This window comes from Elephas maximus, chromosome 11 (genome assembly GCF_024166365.1).
Source record: "Elephas maximus indicus isolate mEleMax1 chromosome 11, mEleMax1 primary haplotype, whole genome shotgun sequence".
NCBI lineage: Eukaryota > Metazoa > Chordata > Mammalia > Proboscidea > Elephantidae > Elephas > Elephas maximus.
The window spans coordinates 112764990-112782350 of record NC_064829.1 but is presented as its reverse complement, the minus strand read 5'-3'; the positions used below and the strand labels follow the sequence as shown (position 1 = coordinate 112782350).

Below are 17361 nucleotides of genomic sequence, written 5' to 3'. Positions count from 1 at the left end.
TCTCCCGACTTCCTTATTGATCATCCAGCTTTCCCATGCATACAAGGCGACTGAAAACACCATGGTTTATCTAACAATAAAAAAAACGATAGTGTGGATTATTTTCTTAGGCCAGGTTCCTAGATGTAAAATACAGGGCTAAAGCTTACACTTCCAAGAGCCTTTATAAGGTACTGAGCCCAGGTTTCCTTTTCCACGACCCGCTGTAATTTAGCAACTTTCCAAAGCTGGGCCACCAGGAGAACTAAGAACCCAAGTTCCGTTTGCCCTTAGTAAAGATGGCGGAAAGAAAGGCCGGTTCACCGGGGAGGCTGTGGCTTCGATGTCCTCACTCAACATGGCGGCCTTCCGGGCCCGCCCCCTGGCGTTCACGTGCCTGTTACGCTCGCCACTCTGTCCTTTGGCGAAGGCTGAGATGGCGCCTTCTCGCGGACTTAGAGGCTCGCTGACCCGGCGTGAGTCACCCCTTGACTTCTGGGCGATCGGCGCTGATGTGGTGCTGTCATGGCGACCATAGGACGGAAAGCGCATGTCCGGAGTCACGGACTCAGGGGTTTGTGCGCTCCGATCTGAATGTCACCCTAGTTCTGGGGGCCTGTGTTCCAATCTGTGGCCGCTGATGGCGCAGTATTCCTGATCCGGGGTCAGTCCCACGATCAAGGGTCTGAGGTGGTTCTCAAACTGAGGCCACTGCTGAGGGAGGCACCTCTAACCTTGACAGCTGAGTCCTCCTGAACGAGGCCTCTGAGGGGCCTGTGCTCCCCAATCTGGGGACCCTGAGGATCGTACCCTCTGCTCTTGGAGGTGCTGTGTCCCCAGTCCGGGTCACTGAAGAGTCTGTGTCTCTCAGTTTGAAGGGACTTTGTCTGGGGTCAGCACTCTTTCTTTCTCTTCCCAGGGCTTTTGGCCCCCACCCAGCCAGGTCTCACATGTAGCTGTCGCCCCTTGAGCTCCCCTGCACAAGATGAGGCCTCCAGAGCAGCCCCCGTCGAGGCGCCAGGCCACAGCTATCAGTCTCTTCGGGTGACATCCGGCCCAGGACACATTCTGCATGTGCAGATAAACCGACCTGAGAAGAGGAATGCCATGAACAAGGCCTTCTGGAGGTCTGACCTGTGTATCCTGGAGGCCTGCCTGCAGGAGGAGGCAGAGGCTGAGGGGCTGGGTAGGGGTGGAATGCAGTGGGTAGATGGGTGTGAGGGTAGAGGATCCCTGCCCCAGACACAGCCCTTTTCTCCCTGCTTCTCCACAGCGAGATGGTGGAATGTTTCAACAAGATATCAGAGGATGCCGACTGTCGCACTGTGGTGATCTCTGGTGAAGGAAAAATGTTTACTTCAGGTACCAAGTGTACTTTTCACACCCACCCCCACAAGTCTCTCCCACTCCTGGAATTAGAGCAGTGCTTCTGAAGTAGGGTTTTAAGCAGTTTCTAACTGCCACTTTTATCATTTTTATAAAAGACCTAATTTAAAACATTCAGATACAGAATTTAGCCCAACAGAACGTGTCGGGGCCATGGACCCTGATGTCTGGGTTTCCTTTCTGGATCTGTGATCTTGGGCAAGGCACTTAACCTCTGAGTCTTGGTTTCTGCGTCTGTAAAGTGTGTTCTAGGGTAAAACCTGTGAGAGCCGGAACCTGCATAAGGTGGAAACCTGTCAGAGAAGGAAAAGTCAAATATTTTCCACTAATAGAGAGCCATAGAAAAGTGGTAAGACTGCATCCCCATTGTATTGGGAATTCCATGTTGTGGAGACTCTGGATTGTATTATATAACTCCAAAGAGTGTCAGATTTCCTCTTTAGTGGGTTGGTTGGAAATGAGGATAAAGTCTGTGGTAAGACAGACTTGCCAGACCTGGAAAAAGAAGGCAGTCCCACTGGGTTCTAACTCTCACAGGTTTTACTCTGATAGTGACATGCTTTCATGCAGTTACTTGACACACAATAACTGATTTCCACATAACCAAAACAAAAAAAAACTGCCATTGAGTCAGAGTAGAACCGTGCTCCACAAGGGTTTCACGGATGTGACAGTTTGGGAGCAGGTCAGCAGACCTTTCTTCCTGGGCGCCTCTGGGTGGGTTTCAGCTGCCAACCTTTGGGTGAGTAGTTGCGTGCTTAACTGTTTGTGCCGCCCAAATACATGTATGCTTAATCTTTTGATTGCCCCACAGGTCTGTTCTTCAGATTGGATCATTTCCACTGATCAGCTTCACTGACTCTTTCCTGTCATCTCAATTCTGCTGTTATGCCCATCCAGTTATTTTTTTTTTCAGATATTGTATTTTTCAGTTCTCAAATTTCCATTTTTTCTTTTGTGTATTTTCCATTCCTCTGCTCAAGTTTCCTGTATTTTTATTTATTGTAAGCCTCTTTTTCTGTGTCATTGAGCATAGTTGGAATGTCTGCTTTAAAATCTTTGTCTTCTAATTGTAAGATTTGAGTCATCTTGGGGTCAGTCTCTGTTCCTTGTCTTTTCTCTTGAAAATGGGTCTCGTTTTCTTATCTTTTTGTATTTTGACTAATTTTGGATTGTAACCTGGATATTGGGGATGTGACGTTGTGGAGACTCTGGATTCGGTTATGTAACTCCAAAGAGTGTTGAATTTTCTTTTTAGTGGCTAGGTTGGAAATGTGTGTTAAGTCCGTATCTTGGGCAACAGTTCAAATGTCAGTTCAGTTTTTCCAACTTTTGCTGGGCTGCCTGCATGGTTCATGAGTCAGCCAGAGATACGGGCAGAGTTTATACACAGAATTTGGGGCTCCCCTCTCTGGCTGTCTTCTTTCGGGGATTTCCTCCTCACTCCGGCAGCTAATAAGTCACCATAACTCCAGCATTTGGTTCTTCAGGCACTACTTTATCCTGCCCTCAGGCTAAAAGCTTCAAAAGCAGGTAGCTCACTTTCTGCCAGTCCCGTCTTCTAAGTGCTGACTCCCTCCACAATTAGCCCAGTGCCTTCACTAGTGGCTTTCCTGTGTCTTGCCAGCCAGAGTTCATGGTTGTTATCTGCAGGAGGGTTGGGCCTTTAGGTCCACATCAGAAGTGAAATGTGACATTTCACTCCTTTCTTTTTTAAATAATATTTTATTGTGTTTTTGGTGAGAGTTTACAGAGCAGATAAGGTTTCTATTTAACAATTCCCACACACATTATTCAGTGACATTGGTTACATTTTTCAGTGTGTTAACATTCTCATACTTCTGTTCTGGTTGTTCCATTTCCAGTAATCTAGTTTCCCTCCTCCCTTATTTATTCATCATTGCTTTACAGTGATTGTTGACCATTTGGCCTCATAAAGATGATTTTTTAAAGGAGCTCAGTACTCACAGGTTATAATCTTTATTTTATAAGCCAATTTGTTATCTAGATCAAAGGTAACCTCACTTCATACAGGGATTGGACTGGACCATAAGAAAGAAAATGATACTGGTGAGGAGTGAGCTTCTTGGCTCAAGTAGACACATGAGACTATGTATGCAACTCCTGTCTGGAGGGAAGATGAGAAGGCAAAGGGGATTAGAAGCTGGCTGAATGGACATGGGGAATAAAGGGTGGAGAGAAGGAGTGTGCTGTCTCATTAGGGGGAGAGCAACTAGGAGTACAAAGCAAGGCGTATACAAATTCTTGTATGAGAGACTGACTTGATTTGTAAACTTTCACTTAAAGCACAATAAAAAGAAAAAGTAACCTCAGGGGCTAGTTTTGGTTCAAGGTTTAAAGAGTATCTCAGGGCAATAGTCTCAAGGTGTCCTCCAGTCTCAACCAGTCCAGTAATTATGGACTTTTTAAGAAATTTTAGTTCTCGTCCACATTTTTCTGCCATGCTATCAGAATCCATGTATTGTGGCCCTGCTCAGAACAGTGGGTAATGGTAGATGGGCACCATCTAGTTCTTCTGGTCACGGGATAGATGAGACCATGGTTCATGTAGACTGTTGGTCTTGTCGACCAGTATCTTCTCTGAGTCTTTGGTTTCCTTCTTTCTCTTTTGCTCCAGACGAGCAGAGCCAATAGTTGTATCTTAGATGGCAACTTGCAAGCTTTTAAGACCCCAGACACTACTCACCAAACTAGTATGAAGAACATAAACTTTATGAAGTGTATTATGCCAATTGACTGAGTTGTCCCATGAGACTATGTCCCCACATTCTTCAAACCCAGAAGACCAAACTCACATGGCGTTTGATTTTTGTCTCAGAAGTATCCATAGCTATGCCCACTAAGTAGTTTGTTGTCTGTATGAATACGTACATATGCAGGCACACACACACCTCTGTATACATAGCCATATAGATAAATCTGTATGTGTATACATATGTGTACACACGTATGTACACATACACGTATGTGCATATATACATTCATATGTAACCACACACATCTTTTTTTTTTGGTTGTTGTTGGTGGTGTTGTCTAATTATGTATGTCTTCTCCTTTACCAAAAGCATTCTTTTGTGCACACCTGAGTGGCATCTACCTTGATCAAGCTGTGTGCACCTCACCCACATTAAGTGCTACCATTCCCATCACGAAAAATAACAAGTGTGCACTATCTAGAGACTGATTCCCCCACCCACATTTGCTGACAGCTGCATGGGGCCCAGCCCAGTGCTGGGGACCCGTGAAGACTGAGACCACCCCATCCCTGCCTGCATGGGGTTCTCAGCTCTCTGGGGAAGGCAAATAAGTAAACAGTCTCTTTTTTCTGTTTCCTCTGTTAACATCTTTGCATGTCCCTCATTTTCTTTCTATACCTTTCTCTGTTTCTCCTTTCTTTCATTAGTTCAGCAAGGTCAGTCCAGCGCCTGTCCCCAACCTGGCTGCCAGGAAGCTCAGGTTTGAGAAGTGAGAGGTGAGGATTCGTCTGTGGCTGGGCCAGGCCTGGAGCCCTCATCTGTCTTCCAGTTCTCAGCCAATTGTGGCTGTCTCGTTCCGTTTTCATCAGCAAGACCCTGAAGGCCAGGAAGAAGAAACTCAGGGTTGCGTAGTGATCCAGTGGCAGAAATGAACTACTGCTAAAAAAAAAAAAAAAACCCACGTGTATTTAGCATTCACAGAGTGTCAGGCCCTACTCTAAACACTTTACACATATTAACAAATTGCTTCTCTCCACAACCCTCTGAGTTCCTTCTATTATCATCCCCATTTTATAGATGAGGAAACTAAAGCCCAGAGAAGGAAGAAACTTCAGAGGGCCGGTAAGTGGCAGAGCTGGGATTCAAACTCAGGCTTCCTGGCTGCAGAGCCCTTGCTCTTAACCACTAAGTGGCTGTAGCCCAGGTGTCTGGCACGCTGGCTAAAGCTCCTCCCACCTGTGCCACCTGCACACTGTGCCTTCATCCCTCTGAGCTCATTGTTAGCACCTGCCTCATTGGGTCACTGTGAGGCTTAAATGAGTTTACACTTGCAACATGTTTAGGCCTAGAGCACACTGTGTGCATCGTTAATGGTGCTGCTGTTATTTATGATTATGAATAACTTGATGATGATTATGAATGATATTTGGAGTATTTAGAGGTTCACAGGGCTGGTAGAAAGTCATCAGGACAAGAGGAGACTCTGCAATGACTGGGACAACTTGTTCCACAGCCTGAGGACAGGGGTTACAAATGCCAGAGTCTACAGGTCCAGGAAAAAAAAACCAGACCAGTTGCCATTGAGTTGGTTTCCACTCATGGCAGCCTTATGTGTATCAGAGTAGAACTGTGCTCCATAGGGTTTTCAATAGCTGTGATCTTTTGAAAGTAGGTTGCCATGGCTTTCTTCCAAGGTACCTCTGGGTGGATTTAAACTGCCAACCTTTCAGTTAGTAGCTGAGCTCTTACAGGTCTAGGTAGTGTGGGTGTAAAAATGGAGCGGGGGTGGTGTCTGACCTTCTCTAACTTCATAAGAGGAAGGAGAATCAATAGCAACAGCCCCAGGCTGATTTCTGTGAGGCAGAGGTCAGACATGCTCCCTCTGGTGCCACCTTTACAGGTTCTGCCACCAACTGTCCATCCCATGCACGGCACTCTCTCTGCTAGATAATTCATTGCCATGGCCACACAAAACTCACAGACAATAATCACAGTTATGGGGTTTATTAGGGAAATAACAGGTTACAATTCAGGTTCAGGAACACTCAGGATATGGTTCTTCCATCAAGCTCCTTTAGCCCCCGCCAATAAGTTCCCAGAGGCACCCCGGGCACTCAGCCTTCTCACTCCATTGATGGGGAAGTCCACCACATGGTTTCCTGCAGGTCTCTCCTGCTACCGCTTCTCACTTTCTTCAGGGTTACAGCTCAATCTGTCTTGATACCCGGTTCCAGGAGTTTCTCAGTGCAGGGATGCCGGGTCCAAAGGACATGCTTTCTGCTGCTGGCTGTTCTTCCTTGGAGGTGGTGGGATCCTTTCCTTCCCACCTCTGGGGTGGCCCATTTCAAGCCCAGAGGGATGGCAAAACTGACCAATCCCCTTGGTGGGCCACAATTGCCCTATCTGCACAGTCCCACCCGATCAATTAGGTGGGAGTTACAAGACCATGGCTAGAAAGGCCACACAAAAATGATCCATCGCACCGCAGGCCACCCCCTAGCTTTTCTAGCCATGGTTCTTTCATACTTGGAGGATGACTTCCCCCTCCCGATCATTTTACCAGTCCAAAATAGTCATTAACAATTAGTCCTGCAGCAGGGCAAAAAGTCCTTAGGGTGAGGTTGCTCAGGTACCAGCTATTCAGGTCGGCTGCAGGTGTTCATTTGATGTGGTCAGGTTCTCCAAAAGTCATCTTAGCTTCACCCTTTCTGATGTCTGACAAAATTGAACTGAGAGAAGATTATTCCCTTGCTCTGAGCCTCGCAAGGTATCAACATAGCAAAACTTTTAAGGAACTTTAGGTTTGGCCACAGTACTCAAGGACTCCCCCTTAGTCCACTCTTTCACACAGCGTCCACAGTTACGGTTTTTACAATCACAATTAATGCATATAATCCTATCTGCATCTTCTTCAGCCCTCTTCCCCAGACCATCAGGAAAAAGAAATCTTTTCAGTTTGTCATACTGTGGGGGCTTGTGTGTTGTCGTGATGCTGGAAAGTGTGCCACCAGTATTCAAATACAGGGTCACCCATGGTGCACAGGTTTCAGCTGAGCTTCCAGACTAAGACAGACTTGGAAGAAGGCCCTGGCAGTCTACTTCTGAAAAAAATTAGGCAGTGAAAACCTTATGAATAGCAGGGGAACACTGTCTGCTACGGTTCCGGAAGATGAGCCCCCCAGGTTGGAAGGCACTCAAAAGACTACTGGGGAAGAGCTGCCTCCTCAAATTAGAGTTGACCTGAATGGCATAGATGAGTCAAGCTTTCAGGACTTTCATTTGCTGATGTGGGATGACTCAAAATGAGAAGAAACATCTGCAAACATCCATTAATAATCAGAACGTGGAGTGTACAAAGTATAAATCTAGGAAAATTGGAAATCTTCAAAAATGAAATGGAACTGGAGTCTTAAAAGCTGGTGAGTGGCCATTTAAGATACTCCACTGGTCTCACCCCATCAGGAGCAAGGGAGAATGAAGAAAATTAAAGACACAAGGGAAAAATTAGTCCAAAGGACTAATGGACCACAATTACCACAGCCTCCACCAGACTAAGTCCAGCACAACTAGATGGTCCCCGGCTACCACCACCTACGGCTCTGACAGGGATCACGATAGAGGGTACCAGACAGAGCTAGAGAAGAATGTAGAACAAAATTCTAACATACAAAAAAAAGACCAGACTTAACTGACCTGACAGAGATGGAGAAACCCCGAGAATATGGCCCCTGGTCACCCTTTTAACTTGGTAATGAAGTCACACCTGAGGTTCACCCTTCAGCCGAAGGTTAGACAGGCCCATAAAACAAAACAAGACTAAAGGGGCACACCAGCCCACGGGCAAAGGCTAAAAGGCAGGAGCTGACAGGAAAGCTGGTAATGGGGGACCCCAGGTCAAGAAGGGAGAATGTTGATGTATTGTGGTATTGGTAACCAGTGTCACAAAACAACATGCATGCTAATTGTTTAAAGAGAAGCTGGTTGGTTCCGTTAACCTTCACCTAAATTACAATAATAAAAATAAAAGGGAATGCATAAACATCGATATCCTAGGCATTAGTGAGCTGAAATGAGCTGATATTGGCCGTTTAGAATCAGGTAATCATATGGTCTACTATGCTGGGAATGACAAACTAAAGAGGAATGGCATCATGTTCATAGTTAAAAAGAGCGTTTCAAGGTCTATCCTGAAGTACAACGCTGTCAGTGGTAGGATAACATCCATACACCTACAAGGAAGACCAGTTAATACGACTACTATACAAATTTACACACCAACCACTGAGGACAAAAATAAAGAAATTAAAGATTTTTACCAATTTCTGCAGTCTGAAATTGATTAAACGTGCAATCAGGATGGATAGATAATTACTGGCAATTGGAATGTGAAAGTTGGGAATGTAAGAAGGATCGGTTATTGAAAATATGGCCTTGGTGATAGAAACAACGCTGGAGATCTCATGATAGAATTTTGCAAGACCAATGACTTCTTCTTTGCAAATACTTTTTGCCAACATAAACGGCAACCATACACATGGACTTTACCAGATGCAACACACAGGAATCAAATTGAATACACCTGTGGAAAGAGATGATGGAAAAGCTCAGTATCATTGGTCAGAACAAAGCCAGGGGCCAACTGTGGAAAAGACCATCAGTTGTTCATGTGCAAGTTCAAGCCAAAGTTGCAGAAAATTAGAAGTCCATGAGAGCCAAAGTACGACCTTGAGTGTATCCCACCTCAATTTAGAGACCATCTCAAGAATAGATTTGATGCATTGAACACTAATGATGGAAGACCAGACAAGCTGTGGAATGACATCAAGGATATCCATAAAAAAAAAAAAAAAAAAAAAATTCAGAGGTCATTAAAAAGACAGGAAAAAAAAAAGAATAGACCAAAATGGATGTCAGGAGAGACTCTGAAACTTGCTCTTGTACGTCCACTAGCTAAAAGGAAAGGAAGAAATGATGAAGTAAAAGAGCTGAACAGAAAGGGCAGCTTGAGAAGACAAAGTAACGTATTATAATGACACGTGCAAAGAGCTGGAGATAGAAAACCAAAAGGGAAGAATACACACTTGGCATTTCTCAAGCTGAAAGAACCAAAGAAAAAATTCAAGCCTTGAGTTGCAATATTGAAGGATTCTGTGGGGAAAATGCTGAATGACAAAGGAAGCATCAAAAGAAGGAGGGAAGAATACACACTGTACCAAAAAGAATTATTCAATGTTCAACTGTTTCAGGAGGTAACATATGATCAAGAACTGATGGTACTGAAGGAAGAGGTCCAAGCTGCACTGAAGGCACCGGGGAAAAACGAGGCTCCAGGAACTGACAGAATACCAATTGAGATGTTTCAACAAATGGATGTAGCGCTGAAAGTGCTCACTCATCTATGCCAAGAAATTTGGAAGACAGTTACCTGACCAACTGACTGGAAGAGATTCATATTTTTACCCATTCCAAAGAACAGTGATACAACAGAATGTGGAAATTATCGAACAATATCATTAATATCACACAGAAGTAAAATTTTGGTGAAGATCACTCAAAAGCAGCTGCAGCATCGACAGGGAATGGCCAGACATTCAGGCCGGATTCAGGGGAGGACGTGGAGCCAGGGATGTCATTGCTGACGTCAGATGGATCCTGGCTGAAAGCAGAGAACACCAGAAGGGTGTTTACCTGTGTTTTATTGACTATGCAAATGCGTTCAACTGTGTGGGTCATAACAAATTTTGGATAACATTGGGAAGAATGGGAATTCCAGAACACTTAATTGTACTTATGAGGAGCCTATCCTTAGACCAAGAGGCAGTCGTTTGAACAAAACAAAAAAATACAGTGTCTTTTTTTTTTTTTTAAAGTCAGGAAAAGTGTGTGTCAGATTTGTACCCTTTCACCATACTCATTCAATCTGTATGCTGGGCAAATAATCCAAAAAGATGGACTGTATGAAGAACACTGCATCAGGATTGGAGGAAGACTCACTAACAACCTGTGATGTACAGATGACACAACCTTGCTTGCTGATAGTGAAGAGGATGTGAAGCATTTACTGATGAAGATCAAAGACCACGGCCTTCAGTATGGATTACACCTCAACATAAAGAAAAATCCTTACAACTGGACCAAGAAGCAACATCATGATAAATGGAGAAAAGATTGAAGTTGTAAAGCATTTCATTTTACTTGGATTCACAACCAACACACATGGAAGTAGCAGTCAAGAAATCAAAGGGCACCTTGCATTGGGCAAATCTGCAAAAGAGCTCTTGAAAGCATTAAAAAGCAAAGATGTCACTTTAAGGACTAAGGTACACCTGACCCAAGCTATGGTGTTTTCAGTCACCTCATATGCATGTGAAAGCTGGACAGTGAATAAGGAAGACCACAGAATAATTGATGCCTTTAAATTATGTTGTTGACAAAGAATATTGAATACCCCATTGACTGACAGAAGAACAAACAGGTCTGTCTTGGAAGTACAGCCAGAGTGCTCACTGGAAGTGAGAATGGTGAGACTTTGTCTCACATACTTTGGACATGCTACCAAGAGGGACCAGTTCCTGGAGAAGGACATCATGCTTCGTAAAGTAGAGGGTCAGCAAAAAAGAGGAAGACCCTCAATGAGATGAATTGACACAGTGGCTGCAACAATGGGCTCAAGCATCACAATGCTTGGGAGGTTGGCACAGGACCGGGCAGTGTTTCGTTCTGTTGTACACAGGTCGCTATGAATCGAAACTGACTCAATGGCACCTAACAACAACATTCAGTAGGGATCCTTCCTTGTGTCCCTCATTGAGTGTAAGCACACCCACAAAAGCATGTAAGCCAGCCATTTCATTCCTTTATCTCCCTCCATTTTAGATAGCCAATTTCTAAATTGCTGGTACCTATCAAACCATCCATTTCTGAGGAGACACGCATGTTCTTGGTCTTGAAGAATCTCAGCCATTACAGGCAACAACAACCAAAGTAACCATCTGAGAATCACAAGTTTCACTTCATTCTTTATCTTACAAAGCCCTGTGCTTCCATGAGTCTGGAGCCATTGCGAAGAATCTCGCTATGACACCAACTATAAAAATGGCAAGGGGCAGCATCTGACCGCCTCTCTCTTCAGAGGGGGAAGGAAAATCAAGATCAGCAGCCCAAGGCTGATTCTTAAGAGGCAGAGGTCAGACATACCTCCCCTGTCTCCACCGTCCTTACCAATTCTGACGCCAGCCGTCCCTCCCATGACATTCTACTTCTAGCTGTATTCAATAATTCATTGCAAGGGCCACACAGAACTCACAGGTAATACTCATGGTACGGGATTTATTAGGGAAGTAACACGTTATAATTTAGGTTGAGGAATACTCAGGATACAGTTCATCCATCAGGACAGCCTCTTTTCAGCCATGGTTGCAGGCACACCTCTCTGGCCCTCAGCCTTTGTGCCAATATGTCCCCAGAGACACCCCAGGAACTCAGGTTTCTTGGTCCTGCCAGCCTCTCCTGCTGGTCTCTTCTGCAGTGGTTTCTCACAGTCTTCAGGGTTAGAACTCACCCATTCTCAGTCTCCTTATCCAGGAGTTTCTCAGCACAGGGATCCCACATCCAAGGGATGCACTATCCGCTCCTGGCTGTTCTTCCTTGGTGGCGGTGAGACCCTCTCCTTCCTTCCCAGCGGGATGGCAAAACTGACCAATCCCCTTGGTGGGCCACAATTACCCTATTTGCAGTCCTGCCCAATCACTTAGGTGAGAGTCACAAGACTATGACTAGAAAGGCCACGCCAGAGTGATCCATAGAACAACAGCAGGTAAACCAGAAAAGCCGGTGGGGGAAACTGTTGCAGGGTGCCAGGCCAGGCTTGTCCTGGGAGTAAGTGCGACACTGGATGAGTCACACAGGCGTCCCAGACATAGCGCAGGGCCAACAGATGCCAGCCGGCTGACGTAGATGGCCTTGACCTCCATTGGAGTGGAGCCTGTAATAATAGTAACTGTTGTGATCCCGCTGCATGCCGGACACTGTGCGGAGTGCCTCTGGGGCTCCATCTCTTTGAATCCTTGTTGCCCCATCAGCTCTTGGGAGGGTTTTATCCTCACTTTCCAGAGAAGAAACCCCAGGCTTCAAAAATGAAGTTGCCTGGCCCAGGTCACGCAGGGAAGTCCTGCCCACATGAATTTGACGTGCACAAATTCAGCTCTACCCTGGCCAGTACTCCTACGGTCTTGCTTGTTTCAGCAAGTAGTGGAGGCAAGGAAGCCTCCGAGTCAGTGGTGTAGCCAAATGTATGGAGGATTTTTCAGGGTCTGACAGACAGCATTGCTGAGGGGCCGGGCAATGGGGTGAGACTGATTAACAGCGGGAGGGAGAAGGTGAAGTGTTGTTCGGCTCAGAACCCTCCTGTGGCATACCAATGGTCCTGAACATGGTGCAGGACCAGGCAGTGTTTCTTTCTATTGTACATGGGGTCGCTGTGAGGGTTGCCATGAGTCAGAGCTGACTCAGTGCTAACTAACAACCAACTGAGAGCGGAGCGGAGAGAGGAAGAGCCTGACTTCGGCATTCACAGGGTCTCTCTGTCTATGGGTGGGGAACAGACTTGGGGGGCAAGGGTGGGAGCAGGGAGACCAGGGAGGATGAGCGTGGCCAGGACCAAAGTGGGGGTCATGGAGAATGGTGGAGAAAAGGTCAGATTTGCGATTTATTTTGAAGTTGGAGTCACAGAAATTGCTTCATCCTGGTGTTCCCCACCTCAGGAAACATCTCCCCAGTGTGATCCGTTGCTCAGGCGACACACCTGGACTTCTGTGCGGGTGGCGTGGTGGCTGAAAGCATGGCCTCTGGAGCCAGCCACGTAGCCCTGGGTTCAATATCCAGGTCCACGACTCCCAAGCCAGTGTGCCTCAGTTTACCCCTCTGGGAAATGGAGGTGCTAATAGGACATAGGTCATAGGGTTGTGAGGAATACATGGGCAGTGACTCAATGAACGTTAGCTTTTATTCATGTTTTTATCTTACCCCACACCCAATCATCGGTAAGTCCTGTGTGACTTCTTTCCTCCTGTGTAGTGGTTTGGGGGTTCTAACCTGCTGTGTCCAGGTTCTAACCTCTGGCTGGGGCAATGGGTGGGGCCTGGGAGGCTGAGTGAACTCCCTTACCCCTCCCCACCAGGCATCGACCTCATGGACATGGCTCCAGTGCTCCTGCAGCCCCAAGGGGACGACGCGGCCCGCAGAAGCTGGTACCTCCGTAAAATCATCAGCAGATACCAGGAGACTTTCAGTGTCATCGAGAAGGTGACTCTGGGGCTGGTAGGCTGTCCCCACTGCCCACCTCTCTGGCCAGCCCTGACCCTGCTGCTCCCTTTGCTTCCAGTGCCCCAAGCCTGTCATCGCAGCCATCCATGGGGGCTGCATCGGTGCAGGTAGGTCTGCACCCCCACCCAGTGTGTTCACCCTGGCCAGGCCCCTCTTGGCCGCTGCCTTGAGCCTTATCCAGTAACCTACGGCCTCAGACGTGTGGCTGCTTAGACTTGATCCCCAGATGCAAGGCCACGTCCTCAGATGGAGGCGCTGACCTTGTGGTTGTTTAGTGTCCTGGCCTCTCCCTCCCAGGTGTGGACCTCATCACTGCCTGTGACATCCGCTACTGTGCCCAGGACGCATTCTTCCAGGTGAAGGTGAGCCATCCTCTCCTGAGCTTCTGCTTTCCAGATGCCCCTCTCCCCAGCCCCCCTTAAATCTGAGCAGTAAGTGGGGCAGGAGGGCCTGGAGGAGCCCCAGGGCTTCTGGGAACACTTAGTCAAAACTGAACCTTAAAAAGTAAGACTTGTCTGTGGGAAGAAACAAGGGTGGGCCATCCCGGTGAGGTCAAGAGGGAACTGAGGTAGCAGATGGGATGAGGCTGGCTCGTGCTAGAGGCTGGGGCTGCTGATGGCTCAGTGTCGGGGAGGGCGGGAGGCACCACAGAGCCCAGGGATGCAGGACACAGGGTCAGATGGGCAGTTAGGAGGGCTTCCCTCGGGAGATGGGCTTGGCTGACCCCAAAGAATGGACAGAGCAGAGGGAGTTGGAAGGTGGGCTCTATTCTAAACTGAAGGATGCTGCCCGGTCAATGTACGTTGATGGGAATGAAATGGGGTGTTTGGGGACCCCCTGAGCTGGGAAATGGGGCACGACCCCCTTCCTGGCTGAGCTGGGGTCAACCCCAGCGGTCAATGAAAACCAAATGACTGCCCCCAGGAGGTGGACATCGGTCTGGCAGCCGACGTGGGAACCCTGCAGCGTCTGCCCCGGGTCATCGGGAGCCAGAGGTGAGAGGGGCAGAGAGAAGAGGACCGCAGGGCGCCCCCGACGCGGGGAGACGGCCGTCCCTGACGTCCCGCCCCTCTTGCAGCCTGGTCAACGAGCTGGCCTTCACCGCCCGCAGGATGATGGCTGACGAGGCCCTGAGCAGCGGGCTGGTCAGGTAGGGCCGAGGCCGGGGGCGCGGGGCGGCCCGCCCCCAGGACTCCTCGGCCCGCGCGTTCCTGGATCGGGGTCCGCTGCCTGCTCCGATCGGCCCGCTTTACGGCGGGGCTTCGCCGTCCGCTCGGACGGGCCCCTTCCTCCCTGCGGGCGGGAGGACGGAAGGTGAGGAAGCCCCGCCCCGCCGCCCGATCCCGGTTCCCTTTCCTCCGCAGTCGGGTGTTCCCAGACAAGGAGGCCACGCTCGACGCGGCCTTCACGCTGGCAGCCGAGATTTCCAGCAGGAGCCCCCTGGCGGTGCAGGGCACGAAGGTCAACCTGGTCTACGCCCGCGACCACCCGGTGGCTGCCGGCCTCGAGTTCGTGGTGAGCACCTCCTTCCAGCCAATCACAGCCCGCCTCCCGTCCCAGAGCGGCCAGTCAGAGCGCAGCAGCTGCGCAGGCCGTGTCCTGATTGGTGGGCTGCTGGCTGCCCCGTTTCTCATTGGCCCAGCGCTAACCTTGCCCTGCGTCTTCTGTTGCCATGGCCCTCCTTCTGCAGCACAATTGGAACATGAGCATGCTGCAGACCGATGACGTCCTGAAGTCTGTCCAGGCCGCGATGGAGAAGAAGGATCTGAAAAGCGTCACCTTCTCCAAGCTCTGAGAGCCCGCGTGCCCTGGGTCTAGCTCTGTCCCGCCTTGGTGCCTCCTCCCAGTGTGTAACTTCACAACACGGATTTCCTCGAGCACAAGGCCTTGTGTTTGCCCCATGAGCAATAAACCCATGTAAAGAACCTGGTGACCTTGCTGGGGAGAGAGGATAGGCAGAGAGGGGCCGAGATGCACCTGGGGCTCCAAGGAGCACGGTTGTGCTGAAGGCTGGGGACAGAGGTCCGACCAGTGGAATGGGTGCCACGTAGGTGATGACCGTCAGGAGCTAGGGTGGGCAGGCGCGGGCCGATAGTGTGGGGGCGTGGAGCGATCACGGGTCGCAGGGCTCCCCCTGGGCTGGGAGGCTCCAGATGGTCTGCTGTCTGCCCCTGGGGGGAGGGTGTCCTTCCCCGCCTGACACCCTCTCACTGCACAGCAGATGGGCTCCGGGCCTGAAGTCAGCATGGGGTTTGATTCTGGGCTCCCTTCATAGATATCCCGTCTTGGGCCAGCTGCACCATTCTTTCAGCTCCAGGTTTCCTTATCCACATATACTCCTGGATTTATGTGTTTGCAATGAGCACAGGAGCCAACAGTTGTTCCCAGGCAGACTCTGAGTCACGGACACCCCATGTATGCCACGTGGAACAGCTCCTCGGGGTTTTCATGGCTGTGACATTTAAGAAGCCGATCGCCAGGCCTTTCCTCTGAGACACCTCTGAGTGGGTTTGAACTGCCAGCCTTTTGGTTAGTAACTGAGTGCTTAACCCTTTGTATCAGCCAGGGGCACCTTGAGGAGAAGAGAGTAAGCATTGATTTCAGTGCCCTCTGTATGCTAAGTTCTGTTGCAAGGAGTTTATTATCTTACCTGGTGCTTACAAGGACTCTATAAGGCTCATGCTATTATTACCTCCACTTTACAGATGGGGAAATTGAGGTTAAGGCACCTTCTGAAGATCCCACAGCCAGGAAGAGCCAGAGGCAGAATTTGAACTCAGAACCTCTGGCTCTGGAGTTAGGGTTCTAAGCCACTGTATGTACAGTATAATGTACATGGCAGAGGCATGCAGTGGGCACACGATCAATGTAGGTCCTTTTGCTTTTCTGGGAAGAGTCAAGAGCCCCCAGTTCTGGCTCCACCTGCTTTCACCAACTTCTACTGCCCACCTGTCCTGACCACTCCTGCAGTTCTGCCCAACCCTCCTGGTCTCACCCTTTGCCAACAAAAGTTTGGGCAGGTTTTATGGGCTCTGATAAGAGCCTGGCAGGGCCGAAGTTCACAATCACTTCCTCTTGACAGAAGGGCCTAGGGGGACAGGACTCTGTCCCAAGCCCCCCAGGCCGGACCCAGATGATTTGGGTCCTGGCTGACCACCAGTGAAGCTGATAAGGGAGACTGGGGGGTGCCCAAGGAGAGGGGGGGAGCTGTGATTCCTAGAGGAAGGACCCCCATGGACCTTGCCCTGCCAGCAGCAACTCCCTCATTCTCAGGCTTAAGAGCCACCTGCCACCTGTCACCATTCCCCACTCCTGCAGCTCTTCTTGCAAGATGCACCACCAGCCAAGCCTCTCCTGTGTCAGAGTAGAACCATGCTACATGGGTTTTCAATGGCTGATTTTTCTGAAGTAGATCACCAGGACTTCTGAGACTGCTCCGGGCAGCCGAGCACGTTAACCATTTGCACCACCCGGGGACTTAGGTAAAATAAGCTGTATGTAAGTCTTAGCATATTTTATGGCTTTAAAATATAGATAATAATTAAACTGACACATATGACTGTTGTTTATTTCTTCACTGTTGAATTTCTTCATTGAGAGCCAACCCTGTGCCTAGACACTAGAGGTGGAGCCATAAACATGAGAGACAAAGGCCCCTACCCTTGTGGACTTGACATCCTACTAGCGGAAACAGATAAAACATAAATAAGTTTTCCCTTCAAAATCAGGAACAAGAGAAGGGTGACTGCTGTCACCACTCCTATTCAATGTTGTATCAGAAGTCCTAGCCAGAGCAATAGGACAAGTAAAAGTAAGAAAAGTTATCATGATTGGAAAAGAAGAAGTGTAATTATCTATATTCACAGATGACATGCTCCTATGTACAGAAAATCTCAAAGAGTCTACAAGAGAAATTCTAGAACTAATAGAGGAATTTAGCAAATTTTCAGGGTAC

General features: G+C 48.5%; 1 protein-coding gene across 3 annotated transcripts; it reads left to right on the top strand.

The window, feature by feature from the left end:
• The first annotated feature begins 377 nt into the window (after window positions 1-377).
• On the top strand, window positions 378-16976 carry LOC126085308 (delta(3,5)-Delta(2,4)-dienoyl-CoA isomerase, mitochondrial-like). 3 transcript variants are annotated; one of them, XR_007519235.1, is made up of 11 exons: window positions 462-553; window positions 899-1106; window positions 1253-1341; window positions 13261-13385; window positions 13465-13513; window positions 13704-13768; window positions 14331-14401; window positions 14485-14556; window positions 14771-14921; window positions 15097-15935; window positions 16725-16964. XR_007519235.1 is itself a non-coding variant. In XM_049900546.1 (10 exons), the coding sequence occupies exons 1-10, from the start codon at window positions 416-418 to the stop codon at window positions 15199-15201; spliced, it is 975 nt and encodes a 324-aa protein (XP_049756503.1). In that variant the 5' UTR covers window positions 378-415; the 3' UTR covers window positions 15202-16976. The 3 variants fall into 3 exon arrangements, 2 of the variants coding, with proteins under 2 accessions (XP_049756503.1, XP_049756502.1); XM_049900546.1 differs by lacking the exon at window positions 462-553 and adding an exon at window positions 378-455 and having other exon boundaries at window positions 15097-16976; XM_049900545.1 differs by having other exon boundaries at window positions 15097-16976.
• Window positions 16977-17361: the final 385 nt, after the last annotated feature.

Bases quoted from the DNA above. Each gene is read 5' to 3' on its own strand.
- LOC126085308 (XM_049900545.1), top strand. From the start codon at position 505: ATGGCGACCATAGGACGGAAAGCGCATGTCCGGAGTCACGGACTCAGG. The intron at 1,107-1,252 runs GTCTGACCTGTG...GCTTCTCCACAG, and splicing joins ATGAACAAGGCCTTCTGGAG to CGAGATGGTGGAATGTTTCA. The intron at 13,386-13,464 runs GTGACTCTGGGG...CTTTGCTTCCAG, and splicing joins CTTTCAGTGTCATCGAGAAG to TGCCCCAAGCCTGTCATCGC.